The 19011-nt window shown below is 41.9% G+C and overlaps 1 protein-coding gene across 4 annotated transcripts in view; it reads left to right on the top strand.

Moving 5' to 3' along the window:
• Positions 1–15115, top strand: part of znf710b (zinc finger protein 710b) — a 33204-nt gene extending 18089 nt beyond the window's left edge. For 2 of the 4 annotated variants that reach the window (XM_078252197.1, XM_078252211.1), the window contains 4 exons: positions 4730–6316; positions 8527–8718; positions 9429–9600; positions 13990–15115. In XM_078252197.1, coding sequence (XP_078108323.1) covers positions 4772–6316; positions 8527–8718; positions 9429–9600; positions 13990–14171 — 2091 coding nt within the window. In that variant the 5' untranslated portion in view covers positions 4730–4771 and the 3' untranslated portion in view covers positions 14172–15115. Of the gene's footprint in view, positions 1–3105; positions 3190–4729; positions 6317–8526; positions 8719–9428; positions 9601–11625; positions 11769–13989 lie in introns of those variants that run through there. The other 2 variants (XR_013502092.1, XM_078252188.1) reach the window with 2 other exon arrangements.
• Positions 15116–19011: the final 3896 nt, after the last annotated feature.

The following is a 19011-nucleotide window of genomic DNA, read 5'->3' as shown; positions in this document are numbered from 1 at the left end:
GCAACAATAAAGCAAAAGTTCAACATCCTGGGTTTCGCAAAGCGATCAGTTGTGTTGCTTCTTTTTTGACACCTAAAGTCAAAGTGTTTTTCACTGTATCTCCCAAGGGAGCCATGTAAAATTACTCTAGTTGGAAATACTAAAAAAACAAACCGTAGATGTCTAGCCCATATTAAACACCGGGCTGTTCTTCACATTGCAATTAAAAACAGAGAGCTCTGACTGTTATTAGTGTGTTCTGTGACATGGGAAAGCGCATGCTTGCTCTAAAGGAAAGATGATCACTTTATTTAAATTAATGTTGTGGCTATACAACATGTTGGTAGAGAGATCACACCTTTAACATGCACTGCATGGTCTCATACACTCATTTATAATGCACACCTGCATCTACAATTACAATCAACTGTCCATTAACTCTTGTTATACCATGGTCTGGGTGAATACTCGATTCTGATTGGCTGCAGGGTGTCCATAAAAAAGTGATGTAGGACACCTACTAAAGGAGTTTCGGTGAAACTGTCTGTTTACCGTTCTAAATGAATGCGCTATTAAAACAAAAAGGAAATGTGAACCGGTTATTTCCAACTCGTCCTCTGAACACCACAGGATGGCGCTAACACACAAGCTGCAAGAAGTAAGTTATACTGCCCCTCTGAACTGACACTGTTTCACAGCGAATAACGTTATCTCACATCCCGTTCACTGTTCAGGTCGCTACTTCAGGCTGTGGCCGACAGTAACGTTACACATCGCAGATAAAATTGTTCGTAAAAGTCGTTATATTGTTTTGGGGACAATGACATGGCTGGATAGCTAACTTGTCTTGTTGTTAAACATACTGTTAAATTATTTTTACTGATTGCCAACTGTACACAATGTTATTGTCTTTGGATCTTGCTAGCATAGCGTTAGCTTTCTGGCTTGTAGCTGAGCGGACTATAAATATCTCCCGTTGCTAAGGGAGGCAAGTCGTATCTAAGGTCCTTCCTATTTCCTGGAGGAGTGATCTCAAACGTTTGCATTGCATAAGAACCTTATAGGATGGGAATGATAGTTCCAGGTATTAGTCAAACCATCAGTCGTAAAAACTTTAGATTTTGATGTAAAACTAATTAAAATATAAACTAATGTTTAAAAAATATACTCATACTTGCTATTTCGCATTTATCAACGCCGTTTGGCCTCCATTGACTTACATTACCTTGCGACTCTTCTTTTCCTAATCCAAACCGTTTTTTCTTTTCAACCCAACCCCCACACGCCACGTGGCTTTAGAAAGACGTTGCAGACTGCAGTCAGCTGTATACAACGTAAACATACACGCGGACAGCTGAAAATGCGTACAGATAACACGCCTCTTGGCTTTAGGAAAGTGGCGTGTATGTTTACGCAAAGTCATAATGTCATGTTGGTTATTTTGCAAGTGACCATGGTATAAGCGGGTTAATGCCCTTCGAGGTGTCCATTGTCAGGTATTAATGGCCTTCGGTCGGACGGTTCACGCCTCACCGTCGTCCATTAATACCTGACAATGGACACCTCGTCGGACATTAACCCTTACGTAGCTTCCATTGACTCACATCATCTCAGGGAATTCCAGCAAAGTAAATCAGGCTTTGGTTTGTCTATTTACACCCTTTCACGAGTCCTCCCATGTGTTGACACTAACTAAAGTGTTGATATGCATAGAAGACATCTTGAATGTAGTTTTTGTATATGTAATGCACATGTATTCATTTCTTGGGAGGAAGTGTCAGTCAGTCAGTCTATTGATTCCCATTTTCTCATTTGCCTCCATAGTTTGCAGCTTTTGTGTTGTCTCAGTTTCTGCATTGGCATGACCTTTGTGGACTCTCAGGCCACCGTTGGCCCCGTCTCACAGCTCCGCGGCAGCTATCTCATGTCTCCAAGCTTCCCTAATTTTGCTTGTCGTGAGATGTAGTGAAAAGAGATGATAGTTCTTCACGGTACCTCAAACGTGTTTTCTAAGGTGTCAACCAGTGGCCGTGTGTGTGTGTGTGTGTGTGTGTGTGTGTGTGTGTGTGTGTGTGTGTGTGTGTGTGTGTGTGTGTGTGTGTGTGTGTGTGTGTGTGTGAGTGAGTGAGTGAGTGAGTGATGGAAGGAGAGAGGGATACGTTGGCATGTTTGCTGCATCGCTAAGAGTAGCACAATACCTTTATTTGTTCCTTTACTCTCATCTGTTTCTTTCCCTCCATCCATCTTCCATTTCTTCTTATTCTTTTACCGCATTCTGCTCCACTCCTCTTCCCATCCCCCTCCGTCTCTCTCGCTCTCTCTCTCTCTCTCTCTCTCTCTTTTTCTGTCTCTCCCTTCCACCCCTCCCCTTTCTTTTTCTTCAGTATTCTTTTCTTCCACTCTCGCTTCCTCTCTTTCTCCATTTTCCCTCTCTTCTATTCGCCCATCTCCTTGTCAGGCACCTTCCATCTCTCTCTCTCTCTCTCTCTCTCTCTCTCTCTCTCTCTCTCTCTCCCTCTCCCTCTCTCCCTCCCTATGTTCTTCTTCCCCTTTCCCTATCACACACTTGCATTCAAGTCTGTGCATTAAACAATCTTCCAACACTTTTCCATACTTATAAACCTTACAAGAGAGAGAGAGAGAGAGAGAGAGAGAGAGAGAGAGAGAGAGAGAGAGAAAAGGACGCGGCAATAGATAGAGAAAAGACATAAAGGAAGAGAGACAGAGATAGGCAGAAACAAAGACAAGGAATGACAGACGGAGATGGAAGAAGGGAACGAGAGTGAGGCGGGAGTCAGCCTGGTGGAGACATAATTTCCGACTGATATGATGTTGATTTTATTTTTTGTTGTTGGTAGTGTTTGTGTCTTGGGACTTTGAGGTGACCCATTTATCATCAGACTAGCAAGGAGCCTTGTGTGATATATGAGCTGCACATTTTTTGTTTTTTAAACCTACTGGCCACATGTTGATTTGTTGGAAGAATATTTGTTTGTTTGTTTGTGTCTGGTCTGGCTGGTGTGACCAGAGTCCCTGCCGAAACTGTGTTGAAGAAGAAGACGAAGCGGGGTGGAGGCGGGCTATGTTAGCCCCGCCTCCCCTCATCCCTCACATATAAATCAGAGGCGAACGTAGCCTGTTCTCACTCAACACTCGCACTGAAGAATGAGATCCTTAAAGCACCTGAAACCTCACAGCAGGAGGAGCGTGGTGAGTTTATTGGCTCTCACTCGTAGCATGTTGGGTAGTTTACACCTCGGTAGGCAACATGGGTTGATCACACTCCCAGCTGAAAGACGACAGGTAGAAAGCTGCCTTCAGCGATGCTTTGGCTCTTTGTAGTTTTTTTGTTTTTGTTTTTAAAGTTGCCCTTTGCAGATTTCTTATTTCTCACTAATTAAGGATTGTGTCTGGTATTGACTTTATTTGCCCTCTTTTGAGCTTTTAAACTCTTCTTCCTTCCTCTTTGTCTCTCACTTGCTCTGTTTCGCTTCACAATTTTTTTTATCTTTCATTCTGTCTGGCTTTCATTTTGTCATTTTCTTTCTCCTTCTGTCTCCTGGTTGCTCACTGCCTCTCCCTGTCTCTCTGTCTCTACATATCTTTTTTTTCTCTTTCTTTCTCTTGCTCTCTTTCGACTGCTGCCACACTCACCCTCTCACTTTTTCACTCAGCTCTCCCCCTCCCTCTCCAGTGTCTCTCTCTCTCTCTCTCTCTCTGCTTTCGTCTTTCCCTCCCCCCCCCCCCCTCTTCTCCTTATCTCTCCTTCACTCTCCCTCTACCTTTCATATTCTCTTTTTTCTTTTTTTCTCTCCCCCCTCCCCTCCACTAGACTCTTGCCTGCTCTAAGCTCTCTCTCTCCTGCTTCCCTCCCTCTCTCCCTCCCTCCCTCTCTCTGTCTCTGCTTTTCCCTCTGTGTTCTCTCTCTGCTCTCCTCTGTTTTTGTCTCCTCTCCTGCTTTTACATTCTTTTTTTATTTCTTAATCTTGCTCAGTATTTTCTTTCTCTTTTTCCCCCTCTTACACTTGAATGTGTGTGTTTTTGTGTAGACCAGTAGGCCATCTAATCCCCCACAACACACACACACACACACACACACACACACCGAGCCATACATGGTTAGCATGCTGGATTAGGATGTTGTCTTTCATAGTGTTTGTGTCTCAGTCCAATTTGCAATAAAGGGCTCCTTCACAAATTAAATCAATCAAATTTGAATCAATCAACATTTCTTTCTCTCTCTGTGTCTTTCTCCTATCTGTCGACAACCGGCTTAAAGAGACACTCTGATTGGATGATGAGCCTCGACATCTTTTTGTCCTCATTGGATCACTTTTGATGACGGACACATTCTCATTGAAGGACAGTATGCTGTAGTGTGACTGAAGCCAAATTATTGTCATTACTTTTCTGCCTTAGTTTAGATTGTTTGTTGCCTAAGTGTCCTGTATTGACAAATGCACGCTGTTTTCATGTTATCAAGAGCAAGCGAGGTTGTGTTCTTGATTGTTTTCTTAGCTTCTCCACACTCATTTTGGTCATAAGTTAGAGTTGAGAAATTAGCTGAAACAACAAACCTTTACCTAAACTTAAGACATTTCATTTATTTCCCCCCTCAATATCGTACAGTAGAATGAGTTAGAACGAACTCAATTTGCTGTTTGTATCTTTATAGTCAGATATACTTTGATAATTGCTTCCTTGCAGTGCTGATGCCTTGTCTGTGTATTTGTGTCTCTTTTTGTTCCAGGAGGAGGCGAGCCGGCGCCTGGGTAGATGTGAGCCCAAGGTAATGGCCAGGCTGGTGGACATAGGCACACAGACAGACCCCGTAGTCGTGCTGTCCCTGGCCCAGGCCGCCGTGCTAGGTCTCATCTCCCAGAATGAAGTGTTCGGCGCTACCATTGCACCCAACGGCTTCTACACCGGCGAACCCAAAGAGTCCCCCGCACCACCAGTAGACGGCGTCGACTACGAGTACGCAGACCAGCTTATCGGAGCCAACGGAGATTATCTGGGAGACAACTTGGGAGAAGACGGACAGATGCAACCCAGCTGCAGTCAGAGGAGGTGGCAGCAGGGGCCCCCTCAACATCCAGAGGCGAAAATGGTGGGCCCCGATCGTCACAGCCTTCAAGGCGGTGACGTGTCCTCATCCCATGTGTCCTCTTCCCATGTGAAAGGGGAAGTGGTGAACTCTGCAATGTCCTCCTGTGTCCACATGCTTAACAATCTGGCTCCCAGAGGTGGTTTGGTACAAGTGGATCCAGCCACCCTCAGAGGCAACAACAAGAACTGTGCAGAGTGTGAGCGGGAAGCATCCAACCAGCCGCAAGCCAACACACACGGTCACCCTCCTCCCCCCCAGGTGAGCCACAGAGGAGGGGAGCAGGGCCACAGAGGACTGCAGAGCCAGCGCCCTATGGGGGGCCACGGTCGAGGTGGCAGAGAGGACGAAGAAGAGGTAGAACACCAGGGGAACAACATGATGAAGCCCACCCAGCAGGACGAAGCCATCAGCAGCTACTTCCAGACCAGCGAAGTGGGCAGCTATGATTCGGCCGAAATGGGCATGGCGGGCGAGTACGAAGACGGCAGCCAGAACATGATGTGGACGGATGGGAATGCAGGAGCGCAGCATCAGCAGCCTCCGCACCCCCAGCCTCCTCGTCGCCACGGCGGCCGCAGAGTGGACCGGCTAGATATCAATATCCAGATTGATGAATCTTACTGCGTGGATGTGGGAGATGGTCTGAAGCGCTGGAAGTGCCGCATGTGTGATAAATCGTACACCTCCAAATACAACTTGGTCACGCACATCCTGGGCCACAATGGCATCAAACCACACGCCTGTCCACATTGCGGGAAGCTCTTCAAGCAGCCCAGTCATCTTCAAACCCACCTGCTGACCCACCAAGGCACGCGTCCCCACAAATGCACCGTCTGCAAGAAGGGCTTCACCCAGACCAGCCACCTGAAGCGACACATGCTCCAACACACTGACGTCAAGCCCTACAGCTGCCGCTTCTGCCGCCGTGGCTTTGCTTATCCCAGCGAGCTGCGAGCGCACGAGGTGAAGCACGAGCGCGGACGTTGTCATGTCTGCTCTCAGTGTGGCATGGAGTTCCCCACCTACGCCCACCTCAAACGCCACCAAACCAGCCACCAGGGCCCCCACACCTTCCAGTGCACTGAGTGCAACAAGTCGTTCGCCTACCGTAGCCAGCTCCAGAACCACCTGCTGAAGCACCAGAGTCCGAGGCCTTACACCTGCTCCCAGTGCGGCCTGGAGTTTGTGCAGCTCCACCACCTACGTCAGCACTCGCTCACTCATAAGGTACTGACACTTCCGCTCCAACCCAGACTTCCTGACTGCTCTAGTTACAGACGCACTATACATATTACCTGCATAGATAATGAGACTGTTAATGGCTTTTCTTTTGCCATGTAGAAGAAAATGAGAATAGAGAGTGAAAGCAAACAGGCACACAAAAAAGGGGGAACTATCAGATCACTAAAGGGAGGCTACCACACCTGTGTTCATCTTCTGTACTTTACCCACTCAGATCTGGGTGAAGTAGGCAGGTAGGAGAACTTATCCTGGCAGGCATCCATACTCTCTACTGCGTCCGTTGTGTCTTTAGGTCTGACTTTTGTTGTGACTAAAACTTCCATGGGATTGCTGGGGTCAGAATAGAAGTGGATAGAAACAGCAAAATGTCCCACACCAAGGTCAGAATTTGCTTCTTTTTTTTCCGTCCATATAAGGCTTTTTTCATTGTAGTGCTAACAAGTCTGGATCAGGATAACCCTGAGCACAGTTTATCACTCATTCTCTATTCAATAGAGCCAGCTCCAGGATGTGTGCCCTGGGGAGAATTGAGATTCTACCTTTGAAAGAGGTTTGTTCATGTTAACAAATAAGGACAGATTAATTCTCCTGTAAGATGTAAAAAGTCCCTTTCACTTTAAATGTTTTAATTAAGGAAATGAGAAGTAGAACAGATATCTGTTCAGTGCTGCATTTTCACAAAGATTTGAGTCTGTACATGCACAATGCTGAGCATCTTCATGTAGCCTACTCCTCATTATAGACTTTGGCTGAATGAAATGTAATTGCTCAGTGCCCCGTGTGTGTTCTACACACACACACACACACACACACACAGGTGAGGAAAAGAGAGATGAGGACACTGAGGGAGCACAATTAATTTAATATTACCACAGGACTATCATTTCCCTAATTTGTCCGGTTTTTAGGCCTTGATCATTTTGTTGTTCTAAAATACACAACATGTGACATCTTGACATTTCTCTGAAACCGCACTCTTCATTTCACATTTTCGAACGAGGCATTTGTTTTGGGAATTGCTAGACTTTTTACTTCCCACAGATAGATGAATTGCTTGACATTTTATTTCACACACAGAGCAATGGATGGATAGTGTTTCTATTATAGCTCACACACATTGGCAAATGAAAATGCTGAATTCCTAAGGATTTATAAATGTGATCACTTTCAGGGGAACAAAAACCCTGAGCCACACTCATCATGGAAATGAGAGAGCAGTCAGTATTCTCAGTGGAGAGAATGTTCTCTTTTGTATTTGAGCCTGATGTCTGTTCACTGCTCCCCCTGGTGGACAACAGCAACACAGCACAGGTGTGCAGACTGTGGGGAGGCTGACAGTCTGCCAGATTTGTCTGCTTATACAAACATAGTCTCTCGACCCACTGGTGACCTGTAATACTTATTTGTTCTTCACCATGAACCAGAATCCAGTTATTCAGATCCACTTGTTTGTGTGCTAACTGCAGAGTGGAGTGTATGGTGCAGCAGCACATTCATTGAGACAAGCCTCAAGGCCTTAGATGTCGGGAATTATCTGCTCGTGTGTTCTGCTTTTCAATGTTTATACATATACTGTTGCGTGTGGTTGAGAATATTACAGGAACAGAATAAGGACGTGTAGAAAGGGCTTTTTTTTTCCCCCTCTAACTGTAGTAATCTCTTTTGGTATACCCAAAATGGCTGCCGTGAATTTTGATAAAGTCAAACAAATGATCGACCTCTCACAGGCAGGATGTGAATATCATTAGGTTAAAATGTTCAACAAAACTGCCCCTCTCATCCCAGACAAACGGTTGCTTTGCCATCACAGCCGTCATGCTCTTCTTTGATGCAGATGACAGAAACGTTATACCTTCCCTGTTGTTTTGTGGATGACGTTAGATATTAAGCTACAGTAGCACAATTTAAGCCACTGTGGCAGCTCCAACTGCTAACTATGTTGACAAGCAGGCAGCCAAACTACAATAAATAGCATCCCGTTACAATAAACCACAATGCACCTGTCCCTTTTACATCACCGAGCGTCGTCCTTTCAACTCTCTAGCACCTCCCCCCCTTACAGTTCAAACGATCTTTGAATTAAGCAATACATCCGCTTGTCTTATTTTTAGTGAACAATGTGATGAGGAAAAAAATGACAGTACACATTTCTATATCTAAATGATTAACCCTTTCCTGCTCTTTGGACCCTGCAGGGGATGAAAGGCCACAAGTGTGACGTGTGTTCCCGGGAGTTCACCCTGTCCGCCAACCTGAAGAGGCACATGCTGATCCACAACAGCGTCAGACCCTTCCAGTGTCACGTCTGCTTCAAGAGCTTCATCCAGAAACAGACCCTTAAGACCCACATGATCGTCCACCTGCCTGTGAAGCCATTCAAATGCAAGGCGAGTGTTTGAACTTGATTCATTTTATTTAAAAAAAAAAAGAAAAGAAAAAAGATAATATTCTGGGTGATAATGGCAAGATTTTCTAATTCATTTTGGTGTGAAATGAAATGTCAGTTCAGTATAATTTAATATTACAGGATTTTGTGAGGATGAGAAATTTCATAAGGATAATACGCTTTGATATCAGTGCTTTTGCTACAATAAAATCCACATTCTTACCGTGGGAGAAAATCCAACTGTGAGCTTTGAGGCAACTGTCATCAGGCAGGATGTTTTCAACATGTACAAGTAGCTACTTTGACGTATACATATCTTTTAAATTAGTTTATGTATGTGTTAGGGCTGCTCGATTTATGGGAAGAAAAAAAATCATAATCACGATTATTTTGGTCAATATTGAAATCACGATTATTTCACACGATTACTCATTGACTTTTGGAAAGACGTTGCTTTTGTTCACTAATGAATTCAAAAAAACAGTGAAAACACCTTGAACTGTGAAAGTTCCCTCCATACTTTTCCCATTATAATATAAAAATATAATAAGAGTTAACTTGCAAAACGTAATGTGCAAAATAATCGTTTTTCCCTGATTACTCTGTTTTTGTGATCGTTTGTGAAGTTGTAATCACGATTTAATTTTTTTTTATATATATATATATATGGTTATTTTCTTTTTTATTATTATTATTATTTTTTTTTTTCAGGTATGTGGCAAGTCTTTCAACAGAATGTACAACCTGCTGGGTCACATGCATCTCCATGCTGGCAGTAAGCCCTTCAAGTGTCCCTACTGCACCAGTAAGTTCAACCTGAAGGGAAACCTCAGCAGGCACATGAAAGTCAAGCACGGAATGGACGTCTCACCAGAAGGACAAGGTGAGGCCGGCTGCACACTGTTGTCACACAAACTGTTTTATTTATCCAGTGAAGGTTGATTGAATGTTTAAGCTCTACTAGGCCTGTAACAATTATTACATAATTGTCTAATCTATCGTAATTGTTTTTACGTAATCGCGGTTTCTTTGTTTAACCGCAATGAATTGCTAACATTAGCTAAGGCCATAAGGGTATGTTGATTTTGTATAATTATATCAGTGATTAGTGGTCGGACTGTTGATCTGTTTCTTTGTGCGATAGACTACAGACTCTGTACTACATTTAACAATTATTTATTAAACACTAAATATAACATTTAAATAATAATATATAATAATAAATAAGAAAGTGCAAAACAACATTCAAAATGTGCAAAGGTGATCCCAGTCACTGCTTATGGCAGAGCTGACATCTAGCATCGCTACAAGCTATCCTTGGTTTTAAAAAGATCAATTCAAGGGCCCTTTGGTAATTGCACTCTTTTACAAGTGGACCATTGATGCTTATTTTTCATTACAAACACCGTACAAACTATACAACACTATACAAATGGTTAAACATATTTGTCCTTAACAACTGAAACAATTTTAACAAACCGTATACAAACTATACAACACTAAAGTGCAAGAGAAAGTGCAAAACATTGTCAAAATGTGCAAAGGTGATCACATTCACTGCTTATGGCAGAGCTGACATCTAGCATCGCTACAGGCTATGTAAATAATGCACATAAAATACAAACGTGAGTAAGGGCGTTCAACAATCGCCATTATATCGAATCAACAGGCACGTGCAACCTAGCTAGCAGGTGAAGAACTCAAACAACAAAATCACCAGCTAACTTACTTTAAATTTGCGAGAACTATAGACTAATACAATAACAGGCTTAAATAAACCCAAAACATAAGTTATACAACATGCGCGACATCAACTGGCTAGTTATCCTCCGGACAGCGACGGACCGCGTCTCTTTTTCTTTCTCTCATTACGGCCGTGTGGCGCGCGTGCCCGCTCGCGGTGTGAAGCACGTCCGCGCTATTCTCCAAGATGTACTTGACGGCCTTTTGTGCAGCGGATTTTTTTTTTTGATGACCTAGTTAAGGCAGTAGGGTTCCTCAGCTTAGGCGGGCTGCCCGAACTGCAAAGTGCTGCGGGAAACCCTGGAATAGGTTTAATTTTCAAAAAACATTATATACAGTATTTGTTGTACTGCATATTGCTGCAGCTCCTCTTTTCACCCTGTGTGTTGAGCTCTCTGTTTTAGCTACAGAGTGAGGCATCACACTTCTATTCCATATTTGTTGGGAGTCGCACATGCGCAGTAGCTAGGTAAGGACTACTACCCAGTCAGAAGCAGAGTATGAGGGAGTGCCACGCTAGCAGCTAGGCGAGCATTATAACATGTGTTACAAAGCGACGCACGTTCGTCACAGAAGTAAAGGCTGGACTACAATAGAGCTGTTTGGAGCAGTTTGTGAACAGTGTTTTCTGTTGGAGATGGTAAGTCCCTTTGGGGTGGACTTTGGGCTTTTTCACTTTGTAAACCTATAACGTGCACAAAAAAAGATATATAACACAATAAAGGGGAAAAAGCCAAAAAGCATAATATGAGCACTGTAATATCCTTGGAGCCCGTCATGCTCCGTCTAAGATGCCGACACTGTTTCATAATATGCAGTATTATTTTGCTCAGACACCATAGATCAGTGATGTAATTCATTTTTTTCCTTTTTATTCATGCAACAATCATACCAAAGCCTCTTTTTTTTTTTGCTGCATTAATGTATTATCGACTTAATCTCGCTTGTTTTTGCACTTTCACTTTTTCAGACAAAGTTTAATTTATTGGTGTAATGTGTTTACGATTACTACAACATCAAGTATTGCAGGAATGTTGAAGGCTGAGAAAACCTATTTCCTCAATGAGCTTCTTACTACGTGCCATGCGATCCTACAAGAACGCACAACTTTCTGCCAAACATGAGAGATTTCTGTTTTGTTTCCCCTTTATGCTCGTCTCACTAGTTTGAGATGGATTGGGTGATGTCATGTACCTCCACGCAGAATTTATCGACATTTGAATCAGAATCTGATCTGACAGTTATGGGATTGCCTGCTTATGGAGCCTGGCCACTGTCAATCAAATCTGATCAAATCTCACCCGCACAGTGAGTTGTTGAGTATTAGACTCTTACTTAAAATGACATATGGATATTTTCTTCCTTTTATCTATCCTTGTTGCTGTTTTTAATCATACAGTATCTCACAAAAGTGAGTACACCCCTCACATTTTAGTAAATATTTCATTATATCTTTTAATGGGACAACACTGAAGAAATTACACTTTGCTACAATGTAAAGTATTAAGTGTACAGCTTGTATAACAGTGTAAATGTGCTGTCCTCTCAAAATAACTCAACACACAGCCATTAATGTCTAAACCGCTGGCAACAAAAGTGAGTACACCCCTATGTTAAATTCCCATAGAGGCAGGCAGATTTTTATTTTTAAAGGCCAGTTATTTCATGGATCCAGGATACTATGCATCCTGATAAAGTTCCCTTGGCCTTTGGAATTAAAACAGCCCCACATCATCACATACTCTTCACCATACCTAGAGATTGGCATGGTTTTATTTCAGTTAGCCTAATAGCTGGTTTGATTTGCATTGAGAGATGATTTTATGGAAAGTACCCCATGCCGATCTCTAGGTATGGTGAAGGGGATGTGATGATGTGGGGCTGTTTTAATTCCAGAGACCAAGGGAACTTTATCAGGATGCATAGTATCCTGGATCCATGAAATAACTGGCCTTTAAAAATAAAAATCTGCCTGCCTCTATGGGAATTTAACATAGGGGTGTACTGACTTTTGTTGCCAGTGGTTTAGACATTAATGGCTGTGTGTTGAGTTATTTTGAGAGGACAGCACATTTACACTGTTATACAAGCTGTACACTTAATACTTTACATTGTAGCAAAGTGTAATTTCTTCAGTGTTGTCCCATTAAAAGATATAATGAAATATTTACTAAAATGTGAGGGGTGTACTCACTTTTGTGAGATACTGTACATATCTAATGGTACAGGGAAAAACTTCAGGGGCTTTAATCTGAAAAACTAAAAAACAAGAACCCATATCTATTAACTAGGGGTGGAACAGTACACAGAAGTCACGGTTCGTTCATACCTCGGTTCAGACATCACGGTTCGGTTCAATACAATGGAGGGAAAATCATAACAAAAATGCAGAAGGCAAATTATTTTTTATTGTGCATGTCTCAGCCTGTCCACTGAGCTAGCTGTAACAGCCTTTAGTGTGTAAAGTAAGATGTAAACAGTAAACAAAGAGTACCCCACATCATCTCCAGACTCCATCTGTAACTTGTAAACAAAATAAGACAATCAGCTATACAACTGGAAATACAGCATCTCTTATTTATGAAAGTGCAAATTACATATATAAACAATAATAACAACAACAAATATGTTGACGGGATGGCATGTTGTAACGAGGTTCGAGCACATGCAGTAAATACTTGAAGCCCTATTTGTATTTGTATGTAAAGGCTGGTTAAGCACTGTAGGGAGGAGAAGTTGGACAGTTTTTTATTGTCTCGTTTCAGTGATTGGTACAGCTGGGTGATGGCGTCGGATATGCGTTAGCATGTTAGCTGTATTTCCACTTACAAACCCAACAACTGCTGAACAACGCTGACACACAGTCCTCGTCTTATCCACCACTCTCTCGCCTGTACTACTGTAACTGACCCGAAGACCAAAGTTTTCGCGGCCGGGACAGCACCAGGCGGGAGGGCATGACACGGGAGGCTCCAGGCTTCATCCATACAGTCTCAAAGTTTTCCTAAACTTGTGATCTTAAAGAGGCCGGCGGGTCCTCTAACTCTTGTGGGTCGCCACCACTCGCCATACTTGTCCTTTCGTGCTGCTATCTCTGACTCACTCACTGGACCGTCAACCTGCAAAAAACTGCATGTAGGCGGAGCTCGGCTAGCTTCAGAGATAAGGCGGGGCTACAGATTAGGTGTCCCTAGAACCCGCGTATCTAACAGTAGTTCCGCATTACATTAGTTCTGCATTACATTAATTAATTTGCACGCAAGTTTTATTTATTTTTATACCGTGTATTCTCCGTGTAAATTCATGTACCGAACCGAGACGCCCGTACCGTTTCGGTTCAATACGAATACATGTACCGTTCCACCCCTACTATTAACATTAAAGCAATAAAACAATGTGGAAACAGGATGTGTTACCCTAATGAACACTGGTGGCCCAGGGATATCTTCAGCATGATGACACTAATTGTACATGGTAGCTTTGGAAATGCACTTTATAATGCTTTTATTGTTTGTTTTGTATTTCCCAGAAGTTCTTCCAGAAATGGATAGCCAGGGGGAGTATGAAGGACAGAACTTCAGCTTTACATCACCAGACAATATGGACAATGGTGGCTCCCAAAACCTCACTAAACTCACTACAGCAAACATGGAGGACATGGAGGAGTATTACAATTTCGGGAAGGATACAAGCAGCTACACTACACCTTGAGTGGTGATGAACTGATGAACATGTTATGTTTTTTTTTGTTTTTTTGAAGACCGAAAGACATTACAGAGTTGTTGTCAAGGCTTTGGGAGACACTGGGGACAGGGATTGTTTTAGTTTTGACCTATTTCCAGAAGAGCCAGAACTGATGGACTCTGATGGGAGGCCAGGAAGGAGACGCACTTCAAGGGACATGTTTCAGTTCTGTTGCTGTGGCAGAGACACTGAAACTGCCAACGCTGGTCTGGAGCTCATTTATTTTGGGATTACTGCCCTTACCGTCTCAAAGACTCTCACTGGCAGACAGTCAAATCTGTATGTTGTGTGTATGTATCATGTTATTTGAAGAAGGAAAAAAAGAAAAGAAAAAAAGTTGCAGTTGCAGAGCCATCAGTTACATTTGATGTGATAGAAATCTGTTTACCATTTTTGCCATGTTTTTTGTCATCCACCACCATGTATGCCCTTATATTTTTGACTGAAAGTGCCAGCTAGATACATTTGCAACTAAGCTTCCACCATGTCAGCTATTTACTCACTGTATATTGAACTTTTGATACATAGTCACAACATATTCATAGGTTTGAATGCTCTTACTAAACAGTTCCTAATTGTAGTTACCCATTCCTGCCCAGCCCTCAGTTTAAACAGGCCGCTCTTTCAATGCGTGTGTGCTTTCTGCACAGGACATTGTAGCCTTTTTCTTGCCAGGGCACTTACTACCAAAGTTGCTACTGTCCCATGTCGGCTGATAACCACAAAACAATGTTACCAACATGTAAAGCCCTGCCACTGTACAAATGATCCTGCAAAATGCAGTGTGTTTACACACCGTTTTTGTCTCACATGGTTTAGCTTTACATTAATATTCTATCCCGTGTAATGAATATACTGCTCAAAGTTTTTGAATTACAGAGTGAACAATACAAAGCACTTTTTTTTCTTTCTTTTTTTTTTTATTATTGAGACCTGTCATTTTTCTGTGAAGGCTGTCTCCAGTAGGAGTGAACTCATTTGCCTCAAGGAGAAGAGCTGGGGGAAATAAGATCTTAGAATCTTCCAAACCCCCATGACGGCAATATTAATAGACACAAACAGATATGCTTTCTCAGTAGGTTTTGTAAACTGCAGTTTCCTTCATATGGATATTTCACAGTTGTCAGTTTAAATGCAAATTGAAGAATGAGCCGTTTAGATGGAGAATCAGCAGTTTGGGTTTTTTGTTGTTTGTAGTTTCAGCACTCTTAAATCCAGGGCTGTTTTCACTTCACTTTCAATTCACTTAATTCAGAAAGATAGTTCCCCTCTCAATGGGGGGAAAAAACACTGAGGCCCTATTTTAACGATCTGAAACGCAAGTATCAAACGCAAGTAGCTTTGTGGGCGGATCTCGGGCGCTGTTGCTATTATACCGGCGGGATAAATGACTCTTCCGCCCGACGCAAATCTAAAATGGGTTGGTCTGAAGTAGCTACATTACTCATAGGTGTGGTTTGGGTGTAACGTGCAATAAACCAATCAGAGTGTTATCTCACATTCCCTTTAAAAGCAGGCATGCTTGTTCCGTGGTGGATTGCTATTATAATGGCGGATTTGCTAGGCGCACGCTCTTAATACATCCATGGGCGTACGCCAGGAGCGGTTCACAGCCGAGGAGACTGACGTTTGCTATTGATTTTTCTTTTTGACAAAATGTAAATAAAGAAATGTCACAAAAACATAATTTCCGATGTTTTGGGCTCACTCTCACTGAATCACGAGGTTATGAATGCATGGTGATATTTTTGCAATGTAGTCTAACATTAGACTGAGATTACCTCACTATAGACGATGCAGCTCTTCTGTCTCTCCTCTCCCGTGCTGCTGCTGGGGCATCCTTAAGTCCTCTAACGTTTCCTCATTTATGTCATCAACACATCCATGATTCATGGAAATGTTGTGTAAAATAAGGTCATATTTTTCCTTGTACACTCTACATTACGGCCAAGCATGCACCTTTTAAAATAGCATCTGGATAATGCGCCACTGACTTCAGACTAGGTTTTTCCTGGTCTGTGGCGGAATTGTTTTCTGAAACTGCAAAATAGCACTAGGGAACGTTTGCGTCGGAACACGCCTCCTCTTTTTGCTGAACCGCCCCCGGGAGCGCAAGTTCATTCCCTAATTTACCGACGTGAGTCTGTGGAGGGAAAAGTCCGCTGTGCGTCGGGTGCAAAATAGGAATGATACATGCGTCGGTGTACAAAGTCAATTGCGCTGGGTGCAAGATAGGGCCCTGAAAGTGGATATCAAATCCAATCTAGATTTAAAAGAAGAAGAAAATATTATTTTGGTGGTCCAGGTTACATTTTGTATGATTGAATTGAAAGTGGACTGACACTAGTCCTGTTATTCATAATTCTGTTTTGGGGAAGACAGTCAGCTCCCCCTGTCCTGCCATGCAGGTCAGCCTTGATATGCACACTAAACCAGAGGAACCGTCTGCTAGTTCTTCTTTGAGATGAGGAATATCAAACTGAGACCTCATGGAAATTGACCATGACTTATTTAATAAAGGTTCTCTAGTTTAAATGATGGAGACTCGTGTTTTAATTTGTCACTATTGCAGTTGTTTTAACAACTATTGGATGGATTGTCATGAAATTTGGTTCACACATTCATGTCCCTTTCTGAATGAAATCTGGAAAGATTTGCAATTTGTCCAACACTGTGGTTTATGATTGAACACTTACCATACAAGGAGTATCCACACACTGGAAACACACCATTTAATTGTATTAATGCTGTTTTGACCAACTACAGGTTTTCCTTAGTAGGCAAAAACGCACAAGAAGAAAATGAGGGACATTATTGTTTTTTTAATTTTTTATTTAGAATTGAATTTACAAACATTCAGTTATCTCAGTTCGTAAACATAAAACTGTACATAAATAAGTACACATGACAGTATAAAAGTAAGTATGAAAGTAATAGTTTAAACAGAAATCAATAAAATAAATTAATAAAGAAGTGACAGATTTGCAAACTTCATTGAAGATGGTGACAGCAGGTGTTCTTAATTAAATAACTGAGTAGATATCAGTTACTAAAATACCTTTCTTATTTGTTATTTGTTAATTTAAGAGACTCAAAGTACATGTCAGTTTCAATTTGGAATAGTTTAAAATATGGGGTTGATTTGGAAAATGTTGTGGATATGGAACTTACTTAATAAGATAAAGAGATTTACAATATTACACTATAAAAATAAGTTGCTATCTTTACATTCAAAGTAGGTGATAACATGTTCCCCTTCAAGTGTGATTGTATATGTTGTTTTAGATACCGTATCATTGTCAAAACTTTTCCAGAATGTAATACAGAATGAACAACCATAAAAAAGATGGGTTAAAGAGTCTTGTTCTGTCTAACAAAAGCTACAATGAATGAATTAACAATTAGCTAAATGGCCAGTGACATCATCATCTAATAATCACAATCATATGAGTGTGATCCCTCATTTCCATCCTGTGGATATTTGAGAGCTGTAGTTAGTTCAAACGTCGCTAATACAATTAAAGAGAGCGTTGATTCCCGTATAAATATAATTGCAATAGGTAGGCACTCCTATTGCAATTATATTGATTTTTGTATCCAGCACCAGTCCAACTGAGGTTTAGTGGATGTGTGTATGATTACTCTAACTTATTAAACAAATGATATTACCATCAGCCTCAGCTGTTGTCTGCACTAATTAGCATATATGTTAGCCGGCCAACGTGCTAAACTAAGTTGGTGAACATGGTAAACATGCTAAACGGCAACATGTTAGCATTGTATTTGTGAGCATGTTAGCATACTAATGTTAAATGTGACAAAAGTGCAAAAAAACGAAACTGTTGGGACATTTAATAAATACAAATAAGGCAGACACACATGTCTGACTTATTTATGAACTGTAAAGGGGGTAACTTCCCTTATTAAATGGTAATCACTTAATCACTAATTTATTTTATGCAGTCTGCTGGCAGGAGGTTGGTGTCTTGCTTTAGGACATGTTGCCTGTTGTGGGAACTGAGTTGTAACTTTTGGGTTATTTCTGTGGTCTTTCTGAAGCCTCATTCACTCCAGTGCAAACCCTCCCACTGTAAAATGTGCACTCATTAGTTGGTTCTACACTGTTTCATGGATGCTTTGCATTGTGCACAGGTTACACTTCCATAGCTCACCTGGTAGAGCAGGCGCCCATGTAAAGAGGTTTACTCCTTGACGCAGCGGCCGTGGGTTCGACTCCAACTCGCGGCCCTTTGCTCCATGTCATTCCCCCTCTTTCTCTCCCTTTTCAAATCTAAGCTGTCCTATACAAATAAAGGCCTAAAATGCCCCAAAAAAAATCTTTAAAAAAAAAGTGGGGGGAAAGGTAATCTAAATGCAAATTTCTGATAATTCTTTGATAGCGGCACCTTGTTCATTTTCTTTGCCTTTTTAGTGACTGGGAGAGAGAGACAAGCATATTCCCTGGGTAGTGGTTCAGTTATAAAGTTAACCTCTGTCAAGTTTTTTGAGTACCAAATGCTGTAGATTGAAAATGAACAGCAAGAATAACACAATATGGTACCATCCATTGTTCTGTTAGTGTTTGTATGTTTGCATACTCCAGTTGCCTTTAATTAGATTACCAGCCCGGGCTCATGACATCATATTCACATATACTTCCCAAAGGCACATTTGCTTTAGTCTACTTTAGTCTTATAGGTTATCGGGGATAACATAACAAAACCCAGGTTTTCTACAGTAGGTGAACAGAAACATTGCTAGAAAGTAAATGCAGGCAATTTGGAATTGGCAATTTACCCTGACACAA

Source organism: Sander vitreus, chromosome 1 (genome assembly GCF_031162955.1).
Source record: "Sander vitreus isolate 19-12246 chromosome 1, sanVit1, whole genome shotgun sequence".
NCBI classification, from domain to species: Eukaryota; Metazoa; Chordata; class Actinopteri; order Perciformes; family Percidae; genus Sander; species Sander vitreus.
The sequence above is the reverse complement of the archived record's forward strand: the minus strand, read 5'-3'. Positions and strand labels throughout refer to the sequence as shown.